At 36.9% G+C, this 19,964-nt stretch overlaps 1 protein-coding gene across 1 annotated transcript in view; it reads right to left on the bottom strand.

Moving 5' to 3' along the window:
- Positions 1–10,851: 10,851 nt before the first annotated feature.
- Positions 10,852–19,964, bottom strand: part of LOC127659411 (tenomodulin-like) — a 75,052-nt gene continuing 65,939 nt past the window's right edge. Inside the window, exons 6-7 of the mRNA XM_052149213.1 lie at positions 18,919–19,025; positions 10,852–12,351 (exon numbers count right to left, since the gene is read on the bottom strand). Of these exons, the coding sequence (XP_052005173.1) occupies positions 12,142–12,351; positions 18,919–19,025 (317 nt within the window). The 3' untranslated portion in view covers positions 10,852–12,141. The remainder of the gene's footprint in view (positions 12,352–18,918; positions 19,026–19,964) is intronic.

The raw sequence follows: 19,964 nt of genomic DNA, 5'->3' as shown, positions 1-19,964 counted from the left end.
TGGAAACTTGTGATCTGTTCCCTTTTGCCATGGAAATTAAAACTCAAAATCGCAGACTGACTGTGTAAACATCACAAAGCCCACAAGGCTGATGCAATCATTGTTCCATTGTTTTAAAACAGGTTTACCTCCTGGTGCATCTCCTCAAGCGTCTCTCCTGTTAACGTGAATTAACAGAGGTCAGATGCAATCGCAGGTATCACACAACATCTTGCTGAGAATCAAGTCTGCTGCGGGGAGCTCTGTTTCCAGCCATATGTGCTTCTATTCTGCTTGCCTGCTCCGTCTGGAGATTCAAGAGTTCTGTGGCAACTTCAGTTTAAGGCAGAATGAGTGCAATCTGTTAACAACAGGAAGTAAAGTGCCAAAAGGAGTTAATTGAACAATCAGGGATGAGAAGCTAAACAGTGCCCTAATTTGAGCGAGTGAAAAAAAGAGCATCAGCATTTTTAATGTGCCCGCCACCCTTATGATTTTACAATCCATTTTTCCAGCTTTCTTGTGGGCAAAGGATCTGTAAACAGCTAAACGCTGGATTTGGGCTATCATCTCACAGACTGCGAGAGGACACAAAACACTTTCCTGCTGGTTTTCACACCTGCAGGTCTGTGTATGCCCTGACTTGTGGCAAGGATAGAAATTATGTTTGTGATTACTCGGTGGTATGGGGTTGGAAAGGTTTGCTGTGGTCTTATATTCAGGGATGTGTGTGTGTCTGCTGATGGAGCCATCTGGCAGCTGGTACATGCTGGAGCTCTTACCACCAAGTCTACTATTCACACACAGCTGCAGATTACACAGCATTCTGAACCCTACAGGCAACACTGAAAAACAAAACATCCACAACAACACAATACCAGAACTGTTAAAGGCAGCTGTAGCCACATGTATGGACTGAGCAAATGGCAACAGGAAGGGTTATTAAAAACAGCTGGCCTGTGAAAATTGGAAGAGAATTTATCCCACTTCTATAAATATCATGTATGGTATAAGGGTAGTTGTAACATAGATATGAACCTTTTTGATCCAACGTCAAGATTTCTTGTTAAAGGTGTAGTTCACCCAAAAATGAAAATTCTACTTGTACTCATTTAGACACCCTCATGACATCCCAGTTGTGTATGACTTTCTTTCTTCTGCTGAACACAAACAAAGATTTTTAGAAGAATATTCAGCTCTGTAAGTCCATACAATGCAAGTGAATGTTGACCAAATCTTTGAAAGTAAAATTAATTCATACAAATCTAGTGGTTAAATATATATCTTCTGAAGCAATATGATAGGTGTGGGTGAGAAACAGATTGGGTATTTATGTCCTTGTTTCCCCCCTATAAATTCACCTCCCTGCCCAGTAGGTGTCGATATGCAAAATTAATGTGAATAGCCAAAAACAAAAGAAGAAGTTAGTGAAAGTGGAGACTGATAGTAAAACAGGACTTAAATATTGATCTGTTTCTCACCCACACTTATATCCACTTCAGAACATATGTATTTAACCACTGGAGATGTATGGATTGCTTTTATGCTGCCTTTATGTACTTTTGGAACTTCAGCATTTTGGTCAGCATTCACTTGCATTGTATGGACCTGCAGAGCTGAGATATTCTTCTAAAAATCTTTGTTTGTGTTCAGCAGAAGAAAGAAATTCATACACATCTGGAATACATGGGCGTGAGTAAGTGATGAGAGAATTTTCAATTTTGTGTGAACTGTCCCTTTAACGCATATATACAAGGGACATTTTAGGTCAAGTAACAGCTTATTTCTTTAAAAATTTTCTCCATTTTAATCACTGTTTCACCATGTGAAAAAAGAAACTGTGAAAGTATATTATATGCAGTAAAAATGGATAGTTTAGGTCCTTGATGCTGATTGGTCAATACAACATTACAGCCATGTAAAAATATCCCTAAATATATTTTATTTTTATAATAATACAGTAACAGCTATGATGGAAAAACACCTGTTCACCAAGTTACTGTATATATCACTAATAGAGGCCATAGAGAACCTTGGTGTTCATTCCTATATTGTTGTATTTTCTAGCACAACAGTGTCCAAAAACTTTTTCAGCCATCTTGGTTCTGGAAGTTTTTTCCCAAAGGGATTTTATACAATTCTTTATTGAACCAATGAACCAAACTAACTAGGTGAATCACATTACAAACTTTGATTTTCAAATACTTTTTTGTTTCAATCAATCAAAAGACAAAGACAAGATTGTCTACATAATGTCTTTAATGAGGGGATGAACTACAATCTCAATTAAGACTTATGATATTTATGATATTAGTAATAAAAAAAAAATAAAAACAGTAATATATTTGTAAAACATGATCATTTCAATCCTCGTTCTGACCCTCTGTCAGAAACGCTCAGTTTTGGTGCTGCCGTAAAGTGGACCGTAAGCGCCCACTTTTACACCATCTCACTGTTCACCGCTACTGGGCTATGGAAGTTACTCAATTTAAATTAGGCATTGATTTGTTACTGTGGAGGCTGTCAGATGCAAATGCCTACCAGAGTGTGACATTACAATGTGAAGGAAGAAGAGGTAGAGTTGTTTTGGCAACTTGGTTTCAACTAATGCTCTTTTTGCAGTGAGGAGGAAGTTTTGAGTTCTGAAACTTACAGTATTATTTTATGGTACAATATAGTTCAACAGAAGCATATCGATTAATAATCTCAGAGCTCACGGTAGGTCTTTCTTGAAAGGTTTATAAGTTATTGTTACAATTAACTGTCTATTTAAAAAATGTATGGGATTTGTACTTCCGGAACCAGACTGTTGCATTCCACTGAAAGAAACTGAGTGGGGCAAATCAGTAAAGGCAAAGGCTCGGCCCTTTATTATAGCCCGTTTACATCACAGCCATGAACATGATTCGCTGCTTCCTATTAAAGGGAGGGATATTTTCATTCTAGAGAGCACTTTACTGGACAAAGTGAACGCAAGATGAGTCATCAATATTTTTGGTCCATTTGCCACATGAAAAAAATGGAAATTATAAACCTGTTAAAACTTAATTTGGTCAACATTTAGGAGTACACGAGCATATATAGTAGATTGCCTCAGAAAGACATTCACTAATAGATACAATGCTTTAATATAGTTTTTATTGATATTCTATGTAGACAATTGATGGGAGAATTAATTTATATCACTTTGTATTAAATTGATATCAATATTTAATGAAATATTCAAATGAAAAGTAATATAAAACTATATATAATCACGTGTCACAATGGTTTAGCTGTGGTTAATGTATATTTAGAAATGTTAAAGAATTTCTAATTTCTTTCATTAAAAACAACTGACACCATACATAGCATTTATATTTTTCCGTTACCATGACAAAAATATTATCTTTTCACATGTATGTACAGCTAAGACAATGAGCTGCAATATGGGTTTTGATTAAAACTTTGGATTATGAATGTTTTATAAGCTTAAAACTCCACCGGGTCAAAACTGACCCATGAATGCAAAAGGTTTATGCAGATTTTGAATGCAATAAGAGGGTTAATATGAGGTCATAAAACTCCAGATAAGCCTATAATAATTGTAGAAGCATTAGAAAATAGTTTTAAATGAAGTATAGCATGTCATACTGCAGAATACGGCTTGGCATGTCTTGTCAACAACCTATTAATAATGAAGTCAGAGGCGCAAAACCCATGTATGCAATGCACCCCCAAACGCAAGGCAAAAACATTCAAGGGGGATCCCATGTTGGTATTTTATATATCCTCGAAAATGGGTAGTTGCACCCCTGAGTGAAGTAGCATATTTTAATCATTTTTATGAGCTCGCAGTGATCGGTGTTTCATTCCTGCATATCATAAGATCTATGACTAATCAATAACCCTGGCATAGTTACATTTTTATTTTATTTTATTTCACCAGTGTCACTCCAGAATCTTTACATCAACACAGCTGGAAAAATCAGCTTAAGGAACATTCTATTTTTAAAGCTAGACGACAAGTAGCTGGAGGCCCTTGACATGCTTGAAGAGCGTACGTGTTTATTGCATCATGGCCTCTTTCGAGTGAGGAGTGGCGGGATGGCTGAGGGATGGTGATAATTAGAAATCTGCCTCTAGTCATGGGCTGCGTTAAGATTACTCACACACCAGGATACTGCTGCTTACTAGAGATGGGCGATACCACTTATATTCTTTTCGATTTGATACCAATAATTTCAATATTCAATATTGTCCATATTGAATATTGTCCAATAGTGTCCAATATTGTTGATTTACATTACATTTATGCATTTGGCAGACACTTTTATCCAAACCAACCTAACGTGAACTTATTACAGGACAATCCCCCTGGAGCAACCTGGTGTGAAGTGCCTTGCTCAGGGACACAATGGTGGTGACTGTGGAATTGAACCGACAACCTTATGCTTACCAGTTCTGTGCTATAACACACTATGCCGCCACCACCACACCTTGTCTGCTTGATAACGATACCAATACCAATATCGATACTTTATATTAAATCAATTAAATAATATTAAAATATCAATTTTAGTCATAATTCAAGTCATTATGGTTTTTGTGTTTATTGTTTTTATGTTTATTTTTATTTAACCTTTGTGAGCCTAAACAGAAAATTGTTAGAATTCTGTTTTGTTTACCCTTACAAAAATGTACCTGGTTTCACTACAGTAATATAGTTAAACCATATTATTTAGTTAAACCATAGTTAGCCTACCACACAATTAACCATGGTTACTACTACAATATTACTGTTATAAAACCATGGTTTCAGCCATAAAAATAAATAAATAAATACTTATTAACACCAATTACACACAATTATTATAAGAAATTTTATTTTAGGGTGAATTTACTCCAGAACTGTTTCTCTGATTTTCTCTTATTACATCTACACTGATCCCTTTTGTTTGAACGAGTCTTGTGACTGTGCAAACGCTTGTCTGCTTGTGTCTTTCAGTTAAGATGAGTGGAAGAACAAATAGTTCCAAACCTCCCATCCTGCCAGTGACGTGCGGTGATGTCTTAAAGAGGCTAGGCACTGAGTTATGAAAGCCAGATTACCTGATTTATTGTTTAAGCTAATAATACGTAATAACAGTGAACGTTATGCACAAGCGCGGCATATCAAGAAATGTACAAATCAGGATGTATATCGTGTACACTCTCTCTCTCTCTCTCTCTCCATCACAGACACACACACACACACACAAGCTCGTAAACAGTGAACGTTACACACAAGCGCGGCATATCAAGAAATGTATATGTATTTTATATATGTTTTATATATAATATATACGATTTTGTTAATATATCTTCATTAGATATTATTATACAAAATTCAGTAGTCAAAACACAGAACATATAACAGAACATAAGTTATTTTTTACAACATTATGTGCTTATTTTTTATGTGCAATCTTCATCTTTATAACAGAAGATACAATACAACAATCCTTTACCTTTTCATTGTGGTAGGTTATATACAGCTTCCTTTGCTCGGTCAAGTGCAAGGTCGATCCGAGATTTTCCAAAGGTTTTCAGTGTAATTTGACACTGGATGTGAGCTGACGACTTTTCATGCTTGGTTAAAGCTGCGGGCAGGTTGTTCAAATCACAATATCCCGCTGAAGTCCAAACAGTCTGACTGGTTGAAAAAAGCAGGCAGGGATAGCAGTACAGCCGCTGATTGTTAGCACAACCACATAGCCAATCTTTTCTTACATACCAATCAGTTTGAAATGATCGGATAATTTTTGGGCCCTTTTGCTGTACTAGTCCATATAAGGCTGGCGTAGACCTCCCTCTTGCAATTAACTCATATTTGGAATTAAAATCGAGCTTGGAAGTTGGAAAAAATTTTTAATTCCGTGATTACGACCGGTGCTGTCATTTTGATTTTGAATTTTGCGGGGATTAGGCATGTACGCTAGCTGTGGTGTAATGACGTTAGCTACGCAAATGTCCAGGAATATCTCGATTTTAATTGGTCCATGTCTGATACGTAACGGAGATGATTACGGGCATAACATATTTACGTCAAAAGGCACAGCAGATTTGTGCTTTTTGCCTTACATGTTAAAGAATACAGGATCGAAGTGCGCATGCGCAACATGGGTTTTCCGCGTGTCGTCTGCAATGAATGGACCGTAAAAGCACTGCTTATTCTACCATTTGTTTTTAGTTGATTATGCGTAACTGCTACATTTGTCATCATAACGTCTAAACTATTGGAATAACACACATATTGCATATATAAATCACAAGAATAAAAAGTAAAAATACAAGTACAAGTTTATTATTTAATAAACATTTTATTTTTGAATTTTGGCAGGGTAGGCAGTGCCTAGTTTGCCTACCCAGACCGCACGTCAGTGCATCCTGCACATATTTGCTAATATAGCCTAATCCTTTTTATGTCACTTTTAAGCTTATTATTATTGTTCATGTTCATGGCAACCAAATAATAATAATAATAATAATAATAATACTAATAATATCTCTAGTTAAAAAAAATAGAATCGATATTTTTTGTGTGATGTATAGACGTTAAAAGCAATACGCTGCCACGTGTATTAAACTTCTAACCCTACACTGCCAGAATTGGTCAAAATCAAGCAAGCACGCCGGTATATTTCGCGGGTTACAGTGCTATTGTCATGTCCACGCAGAACCACCGGATGGCAGTAGTGACACATCTCAGTAATCCACCGTTGACAAGCAATTTGCTCTCTCTTATACACCGTGTGTGTTGCTTTCGAGCAGAACTTCTGCCTGTTAAACACAGGCAACCTGCTCCAGGTATACGAATGAGCGACTTAAATCCTGGGAACAAAAACAAACAGCTTGGAGGTAAATTACAATTCACTTTTGATGTGCTAACAAACGGAATTAATTCAAATGCCTACCTGTGCAAACTATAGTCATCCCATCTCCTTTCACTGTTTCAGACTTAATGAATTTGAGCCCTCAGTCTAAGAGGGTTGCTGCTGCAATCTTTTAACGTTTGCGACTGAAATAGTAGAGGCATTTACAAATTAATAGAGAGTTTTTACAAATGAAAATATGCACTGTTAGGGTTGTTTTAAATTTGTATAATTTATATGTGTATTGGTATCAGTATGGATCTGGTTGGGTGCACAATATGTGCATAGTGCTATATTAGAGTTGATAACATGGGAGTTTCGCTAAACATTATTACATCTTGGGCCTTTAGCAACTTTTTATCACAAATGGATCTACAAACTGTCCAGATAATGTAAAATGCCAAAGCATTTTTAAGACAATTAGAAAATAATAGAACAGGTTATATTTTAATGTTTTATTTTTCAAGTACCTAAGAGATTACCAACTGGAATCAGTATGTCAACACTGAAATTATTAATGAGATGAAACTGTCTGTCAAACACATATTGAGCTACACATAAGCTACACATGAGCGACACGTGTATTTTCTCAAGAACTTATTTAGTCTAAATAGATTTAAAGTTTACAGAATTACAATATTACACCCAAATGGCAACATCCATTTCTGTTCATGTGTTGTCCTTGCTATAGTTTACATACTAGTCTATTTTAACTGTTCATTTCAAGTTTTACTTGGCAACTTAATTGTTTTGGAGGTTAATATACATGTGATATACAATATACACTCACTGAGCACTTTATTAGGAACACTATGGTTCTAATAAAGTTCCCGATGTGGTCTTCTGCTGTTGTAGCCCATCTGCCTCAAGGTTGGACAAGTTCTCACTACAGTTTAACAGAGTGGTTATCGGTGTTACCAGCTCAAACCAGTCTGGTCATTCTCCGTTGACCTCTCTCATCAACAAGGCATTTTCATCTGCAGAACTACTGCTTCTGAAATATCTAAAATACGTCTCTTAATTAAACTAAAAATGGATGGAAGACACATCTGATTGGTGAAATTAAAAAAACAGGTACCTTGAGTGTCTTTTTCTTCATATTCATTTTCATGCAATAGAATTTTAATTACATCTACTTTATCAGCAACCGCACATGTATGAATGTGAATTCCACGATATCTGCCTTTGATCTAAAAAATGTCTGATCCAGTACGAGAAGTGAAAATTGTCCGACTTGACAGCTCTCATTTCACTCATCACCTGACTGCAGCCGTCTACTCTCATCTACTTTCAAGGCGAGGGGCATGGCATCTCAAACGAGCCTAATAACTGAAGCGTGTCTGCATGATTTCATGCATTGCACTGCTGCCACATGATTGGCTGATTAAATAATCGCATGAATAAGTACTGTTGGTGTACAGGTGTCCCTTATAAAGTGCTCAGTGAGTTTATCATTTGCTTTATAATTGACTTGCGTATAAACACACCAGCACAGATAGGTGTCTAGAAATATCAATGAAAACATAAAGAAGCATATACTGTCTCTGGCATATCATGCAAGGCCTAAACCACTTGAGGGGTGGGGGGTCGTGGGTGTTTAGGTCACAGATGTAATGGTCCTTTTTGCTACTTAATTAGTAAAGGCACTCACTGAAAGCAATAACATTTGGAATAAAGGCTTTAAATATGATGAAGACAAAAAATTATCAGATTTTTTATTTTAAAAGATACATGGTTCTTTTGAAGTTCACACAGACCACTGACTACCACTGTTACATTGTTGTATTTTCTAAAAGGCAACTTTACCAGATAACAACATTTATTTGGTTCTCTCACAATATACACACATTCGCTATGTCTTATGCCTGATATGCTGATAACTGCTCCGTTAATTGTTTTTGTAATTTTTTTACATTCACAATTATGAAAGACATTAAGAATTACGTACTGTACATATCATATTTTTTCATTAAAAATGGCAAATTTCACCATAAGGTGAGTAGTTTGCAACCTTGGAAATTATTGTCAATTGGTATGAGATTTTTTTAATAAAATAGTGAGCAAATATCACATGTTTATTTAGATACATCTTACATAGCACTAATCCACAAGGTTCCTGTTAAGTTTCTATAAAAAATGGGTCCCGCCTTCTTTGATTTGATTGGACATCTCAATCGACATTGACGAGTGATGGTAGACTACTTTGCGCGCTAAAAATGTAACTTTTTTAAAACCATTACGTAATCCCTGCAACAACTTATTTACAATAAGATATTGGTGCATAATGGACTGCAGCAGAACAGCAACAAGAAAATAAATTACTGGGGTGGGTGGATTGTAGTTACGGCCTTGATATAATGTACTACATTATGATGGTGCTGTGATATTGTAAGCAGCTTAATCCCCATGGCATTATTTTCCTCACAGAATTACATTTTTGCTTTTAATTATACAGTATATCAGTGATGTTTTTGTTGATGTTTTCATTCCTTTTCTAGACACCCACCTGTGCTTTTGTGTTATTTTATTTAGCCTACATGTCAACTAAGCAAATCATACATATAAAGTGAAATACTGTATATTATTGCCTGAAATCTATATTTTAAAATGTAAGAAATAAAGCACCTGAGATGTTTATATAACACAGTGATTTATTTTGATCAAGCTGTATATGGGCAGAGGGATTTCAATAAACCTTCTCACCAAGAACGGTTTATCTGGAAAATAATGTGCCAACTCTAAATGTTGAATACATTTCAATGATTTATTTTTTTTTGTCATAGATTCCAGTTTTCTAACATTTATGTTACTGCAATTTGAAAGTTGCAAACAGCAAATGTTTTTTTTTTTCTTATTTAACTGTCATCTTGGCCTTATACTGACCCCTAGTGACATTGAGTTCATTGTAGAAATGTGCAATTTACAATCAGCATAGATCGTTCCTCATGTGAGCGCACGTTATTTTATACGTATTTGTCAAAAGGACTATCTTTTTAGACAAAACTTACTGAGTACACCTTTAAGATGTTTTAATGAGTTAACTAAATGTTATTGCAAATGTGGATACAAAATATATAAAGGGAATAAATGCTGCTTACCTTGATTGATTAAAAAAACTACTGCACTATCACTGATATTTTACCTACCATTTAGAGCTGTGCTTATGACTTCTTGTAATCCACAATATGATGGCTCTGCTGATGTTTAAGATCCCATCAAATCAATGGAGTCATGATATCTCAAAAATATTTTCAGGCATTTAAAAAAAACAGGATGCAATGTAATAATTATCCTATGAGGTATTTTGAGTTTGTGCTTTGATCCATTTACCTCAGACCTCTAGTGAGTTTTGAGAAAAGAGATGACTGATGAAGATTACATTTAGAGAGAAAGCTGACCATGGATGCGAAAGAGATAAACATCAAGGTGAGTTTTAACTTCTTGCATCTTTGATTTGTGGCTTTGTGTGGTTGTTTGTCATGGATGCTGGATCTTTTGTTTTGAGATGAAAGCCCTCTGCTCTTTTTTTGTTGTTGTTGATTTCTCTGAATGAACTGATTTTTATGCTTTTAGTATAAGATTTTTCAAGGTTTTTGTAAAATAATATATATGACTTATTATAACTCCTTATGTCTTGTAGCTCAACTGATAGAGCATGACGCTAGTGATGCCAAGGTCAGTGGTTTGACTTGAATGCACTGTAAGTTGCTCTAAGCCTGCCAAATGAATAAATGTGTGTTGTGTTAATTGTAAATGTAAATGTAATCTTATTTTTCCTTGTTCCAAGATTAGAAAAACTACACATCGAAGTACATAGGACTTTTGCACCTTGAAAATGCCATAGTCTATCCAACCAACAATGAATCTGCAGGAAAGATAATGGCTACAGTAGATACTGTAAGTGCTTGTCAATTTCTCTAATTAAAATGTTTCCGTATTGGCCACCGGGTCTTTTAGGTTTTGCTTTTAGACAGTAGGAAGTACCAGACATTGAATAAAACCACTTTTTATTCTGAAGGAAGTTGTTGAAAAAACACAAAAGTGCATTACATTATGTAAATGCAATTCAAAGACCAAGCATTAGGTTAGATGAGAGAATTGATTGAAACTGTCCCAGACTTGCAGTTATGGTGCTAGCAATGTCACTTCTTTTAACAATATAGCAATATGATCTGTGTACAGTGCAGTTGTGTACTGCATTAAATGGCTTTAAAAAAGTTCTTCAAATTTATACAGATTATAAATGATATTAAATACACTTTTAAATACACGTTTCATTATATTATAAACATGCAAATTACTATAAACCTTACACGGTTCCTCTCATACACTAACAATTTAAACAAAACTAGATTAATGACCCTCAGAAAGGGTAATGTCATGCAAAACTAAAACATTTTCCTGTTTATTGAGTGATAATGTCTGTACCTACATATTTTCCAAAGTTTTAAAAGGACTGAATGGAAGATACAGACCATAGTAACTTACTTTAACCAATTATGTGCAAGTTTGCAACCATTACATTTAGTATAGAGGTAAATCAAGGACAGACCAAGATTGCTTGATTTGTAAACGTGCAAAAGGAGAAAGCAGAGTATATAATGTATATACACACATAAAGTGGCATTCAAGAGTCCAGATGGACAATTGGGGACTGAAAATTCTAATTTGGACCTTGAAATAAACAAGTTTTAAGTATTTTGCAAAATTGAAAACCAACAAATATTTAAGAATCTGCACTATTTTGATAACTAATCAAATAAACAAATTTGTGACAATGACCATACTATGACTGAGTATAAAATTATTTTCACAATTGGACTGGGTAAGTTACTCAAAAAAGCAATCCACTACAAATGACTAATTGCATCTCTAAAAGTGTAATCAGATTACTGATAAAGACTTGATAAATTACTATTTACTTTCTAAAACATTTTCACAGAAGATTTTGGGAATTGTTTTGCTCAACAAATTTAAAATAATGTCTACATTATATTTCCTCCTTGTTCATTGTTGCATGCAAGTCAATAAGTCAATGACCCGTTAGAAGGCGTGCGCCCTTCAGTTGATGAAATGAAAATGTATTATGATAATGACCTGGTCTGAACTATGCTAAATGTTCAGATGTTTTGTCACACTTTTTAGAAAACAAAGGCTAAAGAATGCATAAAACTGAGCATGTATGTGACATTTCTCACAAATGAAGCTGGTCTAAGCATACCACTGAGCAGCATAGCACCATTTGCTAACAGCACCGTCCCACTTTTCCTCAAATCCGTCCCAGCATTCGTGCTATCCACCAGTTGCAGGGCATGACAATCTGACAGATGACCCGTCCTCCCTGGTAATAGTAAGGATATGGCCAAAAGCCACCGAGGGGCTCGTGGTATCGCCGACAGTAGTGGTACCCACGACGACAGTACTGGCAGCAGTATCCCTGCTCATCTAGACTGTTGTCCAGTTCCAGCCCAACTTCTCTCTGTGAAGACAGCAGAGTGAGTAAACAGGGTCAGAACATCTGCCAAACAATACCTGCAATCTCATTGCAGGGCACATGACTGATATAAAGGCTCAGCTCTGAAGGGAAATTAAGAGTGATTGTGGGGTGTAGACATGTGATGACAAAAATCCTGTCATGCTTCGAGATGTCACAAGGATCAGAGTGGCATTTAAAATAGATGCTCTTGATATGCCAAGCTGGGGTGTCAGATAAGATATAATGCCCTTGACCTTTCCATTACACTTGAGGTGGCTTCACTCCGATACGAGTTCCTTAACCTCGCTGCCTGACCGTTATCAATCAGAGTGACTTTGACACTGGCGGCTGCTGAGATACAATTTCTTTCATCAGAGCCCTCCCACTCCTATAAAGGCATTGCCTGGGCACTGCAGTCCAACATTTGCTGGCCTCATTTGAGCTCCGAAATGAGAACTCTCCCCCATTCACTCTTGTGCCCTCCTTTGACTTTGGCATAAAGCGAATGGCACGTTCCTACAGCAATTAACAGGGTAATGGTCGCCCAACAAGGATTGGTTTATTTGCTCTCCCAGGCAGGGTGTGAATTGGTGTAAGGGCTAAATGAAAGCCGAGTGAAAGGTAAATTGGGTAGAATTAATGGCCCTTGGCCCTCTCCATTGTGATCGTGTATGCGTGCCCTCTCCAGATTACCCTGGGCTGAGTGCCATGCCTTAGATCAGCCGCTACACTGAGTTGGGTTCCGAGAAGTGCCACTTAACTTTGTACCAAAACTGTTGGAGCAGACCGCAACCTCGACTTGCACTGTTTCATTTCACTGCATTTCAATCTCCTCTAGCTGAAGGCACACAGACAATATGATGTTATCTGCCTGATTAAAAAAAACACTGTCACTGGCCAAGTCACCCTAGACATGCACTAGATTGACAGATGAAGCATCAGTCTCCAGGTTGACTGGCAACGATGCAGATTTCCTGTTGAAAAATGACTAAAATCATCGGAAGGGCGAATAATTGGTTTGGAATGTGTTGTTGAATGTGAAAAAATTATAAAGCATTCATATGCATTTCAAAATGGTCATACTTTGTATGTGTATCCCATAAACAGGTACATCATTATCATTATTGCTCTTTTTGCTTCTGAGATGAAGCACAGTGATCCATTTAGAAGTGTGATGTGTCTGTGCAAGTGTGTGCCTGTGTGAGAAGATGCATAATGATATGCATTTCTCCTCTGGAGTCCCATCCATCATTATGTTATCCATAAACGTAGCATGTATGAGTTTTCATGAGCTCACTATGCAATGATGAATGGACTGAAAATTGCATTTTCCTAATGATTGGACTACTGCTAGAGAAAGCAGGGTGATCCCTGTACCGTTTGATTTATTGCTCTCACAAACACACAAAGACAATTACTGATTCATAATGTTTGTCAGGTTTAGGGTCAAGAGTGTTGAGACAACAATTCATTTTGGAAAAGCACAGAAGCTGTCAGTGTAGCACTGTTTGCTTTATCTGGCTTTCACAGAACCCCCCCCTGCCAGCATGAAAGGTGGATGTTATTTAGGAAAATAAGATTTTTTTTTTTGCTATGTGAAAAGTAGGTGTGATATAGGATAAAACAAACAGACAATGAATGGGATTGTTCCACTGAGGCAAATGAATCAAAGTGATGATCTTGCTGAAATGGGAAGTGGGTGTTAATAACTTCATGTTTGAGACATTATGTGCCAGTCTACTGTATGTATCAATGACGGGGATTGAAGTACTCTGGGAAATGTTGTCAGTCATGCATAAACAAGTAATTAAGAGCAGGTGCCTATAGCTGACTATAGCGTTTTGTATTAGCCTCACAAATGCTGTCATGTTCCTGCTTTGTTAACATTACAGACAGCCCATGAAGTGTGATGAAGTCGTATTTAATGCTAAAAAGTAAGAAAACTGCTAATTTATAATAGCATGGGGCTTAATAGCAATGGGTTCTCAACACCCTGAGGAGTTATTTTACACACCACGATTACTGAGGGGATAAATCATCTTAAACCACACTATCTCAACACTATTTAAGATGCAGATTTTCCAACAGAATTGTATTGAATATACACTCACTGAACACTTTATTAGGAACACCTGTATACCTATATATTCATGTGATTATATGGCAGCAGTGTAATGCATAGGATCATGCAGATACAGGTCAGGAGCTTCAGTTAATGTTGACATCAACCATCAGAATGGGGGGGAAATGTGATCTCAGTGATTTCGACCATGGCATGATTGTTGGTGCCAGTCGGCTAGTTTAATTTCTGTAACTGCTTATCTTTTTTGATTTTCACAACAACAGTCTCTAGAGTTTACTCAGAATGGTGTAAGCATCAGTTCCGTGGTCAGAAATGCCTTGTTAATGGCCAGACTGGTTCGAGCTGGCAGAAAGGCAATGGTAACTCAGACAACCACTCTGTGAAATTGTAGAGAGCAGAATAGCATCTCAGAATGCACAAAACGTCAAACCTTTAGGCAGATGACCTAAAACAGCAGAAGACCACGTCAAGCAATTTATTAGGACCATAGTGTTCCTAATAAAGTTCTCAGTGAGTGTATATTTATGTTGAGTATGTAGTGCTTTGCACATTCAACTATTAAATAATTGGACAGGCAGATTTAAAGAGATAATTTACCCAAAAATTTAAATTCTGTCATTGTTTACTCACTCTCATGTAATTCCAAACCCCATAAGTCTTTCCTTCTTATATGGATGTCCCATTGCCTGATTTAAATAGAGGGTGACTCTGGCAGTGGTGGCACTTCAGTTTTTTTTTTTTTTTGTCATCCCATACAAGAACTGCTTTCAATAGGTGCTTTTAAAATGAAAATTCCCAAAAAGTGCTGTTTAACTTTCCGGATGTTTGATAGCTTTTCATCGTTTTTGGTACATCTATTAATTAAATTTGATCTACAATATTTAAATTTTCTAAAATGTAGCCCTTAGCCTCATTGTTCTCTAGCGCCTCCAACTGCTCCACTGGGAACTGCATATTCCCACAAAATGCCTACTTTCCTTTTAAATGCATATGTCCACACACACACTCAAACACACACACACACACACACACACACACACACACACACACACACACACACACACACACACACACACACACACACACACTGACATGATTTTATATGATAGGATACAATGGAGCTAAAGGGCCCCCAATGGTAAAAGACCTATTGGATGTTCTTTTCTCCTAAAAGAGTAGTTGGCTGTTACTGCACCTTCCTAAACAACTGCAACAGATTGTTTGACATTAGTGGGAAGGAATGGATTTGTTGCAATGGGTGTGCAAAGTGGGCCTGTTTTGACAGCTGTAAAGGTAATAGAGATTCATTTGTGAAATAGGCATGCACTAAAAATGTACACTGTTGATTTTCTACAAGCAAAATAAATCAGAAATTGTTATAATATAGGTAAGATATTATACAATGCCAAAAGTGATTTAAATAAATGAGACATCCTTGGCCAATGTTTGCAAAGTTTTTAAACATTTGTATTTTTATAAAAATTATTTCAAAACTATGTTACTTTAATATTAAGAATATGGAATGTGTTCCCCTAGCATTGTACACTTTGGGACCACAACAAAACAGATTGTCGTGAACGGGGCCTTTAATGCTGTTGTACACAAATCAAGCATGTATACATTTTTAATGGTTTTCAATACTGATAAAAAATGACCTGGAGAACAAAGGTATCAGTTTCTTAAGACAATAGGAGGGTTAATTTCGATCAGGATCAATGGATCTGGACAAACTCACGATTTCACAGACCACCATCATTGTGATCACCCCTGATTTATAAGACCCACTAACCCTGCAGCTGCTGTTGGTAGATTTAAAATTTTTCACAAAAGAATCTCACAAACCCTGATTGCAAAAGGCTGTTTTTAATTTCCAAAGCAAAACCACTGTGACAGAAATGAGGCAAAATATGATCTAACAATGATTATATGAACAAGACAACCATGTGAGATCTTACGGGATGAACCAGAAACATCTCCACCACCTCAGTGTGCACTGGCTGTTTGTGAATGGATATGTTAATTATTTTTGACTACCTCTAAAATTTGTCTTTGCATTTATTTTAAATTCACTAAGTAACTTGTTTAATATATGGCACATTTATCAGGCTTTAGGAGACTTTTGTCTCGGCAGAACAAAAATGGCCGTTTCCCAATCAGTGGGCGTTTTCAAACTGGGATGTGTGTTTCAACTGCTTTACAGGATATGCCTACAACATTGAGATTCCATACTTCATTGGATAGTTGATAAATGCCCATCCTGGTTTGGAAATGCTCACTGATTACTACATTGAGATTCCCAACTTTCATTGGATAGTTGAAAAATGCTCATCACGGTTTGAAAACTCCCACTGATTGGGAAACACAAAATTATTATTCCGCAGAGACCTACACTTCAGCTTTAGAATTGTGTTAAGGGCGTGAGGGTGTGTATTTATCAACCTGTTACATGTTCGAATAAATCATACAAGCTGATTAAATAAGTTAAAACAAGTTTAGTCGATATTTCCGAATGAACCTACATTTTTCTTCACTATAAACCATATATATCCCTTTATAATAATTTATATTTACATTAAAAGACATTATTATATGATATAATGCTTAACATATTATTGATATCGCAGTGCTGCCCATAGCCACCTTTGAAAGCTGTTAGCATTCTTTCCTGCTATGTGAAGGCACAGTTATTCCATATATACAGTGACAGTTGATTGTCACTGTAAAAAAATAAAAAAACACCCAAAGTGCGATAAAAATAGTCAATGCTGCTTGTGCATCATATACCATGTCTTCTGAAGGTATATTCTAGGTTTGTGGTTAGAATAGTACCGTTTAGAAAAGAAAAAAGCTACAACAACTACTATATGCCTTTAGACTTGGAATATGATGCACAAGCAGCATATGGTCCTTTTTTAAGCTTTAAAGTGAGCAATCAACTGCCATTGTATTAAAATCAGGGAATGGGAGATTCTATAAAATTCCTCATTTGGTGTTCTGCTGTAGAAAGAGACATATCATTGGAACAAAATGAGGCTGAGTAAGTGATGACAGAATGTTCATTTTTGAGTGATTCTTTTAACATTAGACATTTAGCACTAACATTTAGTGTTCTACGATAGGTTTAAAGTCAAAAGTTTAAAGTTATCTTCAACTGTTCCTCGACCACACAGTGTATCTGAAGTTCAGACAGACAGGGTTTAATCAGTGATCTGCAAGCCAGAATGCTTTTGGCTAGGACCTGGGTCACGATGCCTACCATCAAAGAACTGCAGCAAGATTGGACCCAATCATCAGAGACCTATACTCCCAATATAGGTCAAGGACCATGATGCAATTCTCAGCACAGCCAGATGATAGTTATTCAGTTTGAAAGATATCCAGAGCTGTGCTAGCGCACAACGCATCGGAATGGCAGGACTGGGGAAAGGTCAGACTCGTAAATCTCAGGCAGTTCCTGTCACAGGAACTTTGATGATTATTTTTAAAAGTGCAAACAGGAAGAGACCTGTAGTAAAATATGAATTCCCTCCTTCCAGTTGCAGACATCTGCTAGTGGGAGAGCTAAAGAAAGGCTTGGGTCTAGGATTCTCTGAATGGTTTGGGATATCTGGACACCCAGCAGCATCTACATGACTCCAGACTCCAATTACTGTGAGCCACATCCCCTCCGACGTTCACAAAAGCCTTTGTTATCGCTCTGCCCACAAACACAGCCCGCATGTGCTTAGCCATGGATTTGGCTGGATTGGTGTGTATTAACCAGCTGATAGAAGGAGAGTATTTCAAAAGGGAAAGGTGGTTTCATCTGGGTTTGCTTTAATTATACGGAACAGTGCGGACCCTGGTTGCTGGATGAGGTGGGCAGGCAATACATACCTGCGCCTCTGCAGATAAATGTGCCTATTTTCCAAAGTTCTTTCTTTTTTCCGTCTTCATCTTCTCCTTATTCCTGAACTCAGACGATAGAAGTCACAAGCTACAGTGGTTACGGAGGTATATAGGTAGGTGTGTGAAGTGTTTTGAGCTGTGTAGGCTGAGCTTTAATTAATCATTGAACATACGCATCACATCATGAAAGAAATAAAGAATACTTTTTCTGCCTTGATAATGAAAGCATGATTAATACATTTATCTTTTCATTAATGAGTGACCTCGGGAGGCTCTCTTTGTGCATCGCTAGATACATTAACGCAAAAAGAGAGGCAAAAAAATGTGTTCAAGGGCTTAAGGGAAACTTGCTTCCTTTGAAGGCTAAATATCCCTCTCAATTAGCTGCAAGACATTAAGGGAGTCTTAAGTGAACTGGCCTGATTTAGGCAGATATATAGAGCCATTTCAATGCCCTGTGGTCCACATGGTCTGTTTTAAGTTAGGAAAGGGAACTTCGATTATGAACGATTTAAATGAAGAAAGGGAGAATGACTATCCAGCTCAACCACAGTCTGAACACGTCTGCTTATAAAGAACCTCAGGCCTCAGATACTTACATAGTCATTTACTGGTAACTGATCCATAACATCTCTGGCCTGACGTGGCCCTCTCACCTCCAACCCCAGGGTCTCATCCACATCCTCTACATCAGGGAACACTGCATCTGGATGGAGAGAGGCAATGACACACTCACTACACATGCTTCGAAACCCTCTATGGATGTCATGATATACCCCTCAAACACTGTAATGTTCTCATTTGGTAAAATCACCAGCAAAAGTTGGTTTGCGGCTACCACTCATAATACTTTGGTGTATCTTAAGTCTTTGATGAGTTAATCAGTGATTACTTAGAACAGTTTCTGTTGTGTTATGGTTCTTATAATTAGACAGCTTTAGCATTCGTACCAAGATTCAGTGATTTTTGAAGATTCTTGTTATTTACTTCTTGTAAATTATTGTTATTGTTAAAAACTTGTTATTAAAGTCACAGATGTTCTCTTGAAGGAGCCTAAAAAAGTAAACAGTGGATGTCTGACTCAGCCTTCAATTTGTTCATTTACAGTAATGCACTTAGAAAGGAAGTCTAATGGGCAACGCATTCCAGATGATTTAAAACAGAATTGTGAAGTTATTTGAGTTGTAAAGTTGTCTAAATCAACATTTTAGCAGTGAGACTTTAAGGCAGATAAACTTTTGCTTATGTGTTATCAACGTAATTCTTGCAGGTGGATCTAAACAGTACTTCGCAGATAGTTACGTCATGCCCCTTTCTGGTATCCTTGTGCGTCATGCAAAAATAACCAGATTACCGGATTCACATGGTCATGACCAGGGCTGTAGCAAGTTATTCAGGGCCCCCTGACTATAAATTGCTCTGGGTCCCTTACCTATTAAAATAATATAGGGCTGAATTTGTCATGGGCCCCCCTGGACCTTTGGGCCCCTAGAATCGTTACCACCAGCTACGGCCCTGATCATGACAGAAGTTAAGAAATACACGGTAAAAGATATAGGGCCCTATTTTAAGATCAATATTTTTATGCAAGTATGCATTAAGTCGAGTGGGTTTGTGAAATTGACAGCTAGTGAACAATAAGAAA

The sequence above is a fragment of the Xyrauchen texanus genome, chromosome 19 (assembly GCF_025860055.1).
Source record: "Xyrauchen texanus isolate HMW12.3.18 chromosome 19, RBS_HiC_50CHRs, whole genome shotgun sequence".
NCBI classification, from domain to species: Eukaryota; Metazoa; Chordata; class Actinopteri; order Cypriniformes; family Catostomidae; genus Xyrauchen; species Xyrauchen texanus.
This window is presented reverse-complemented; position numbering and strand designations above follow the sequence as displayed.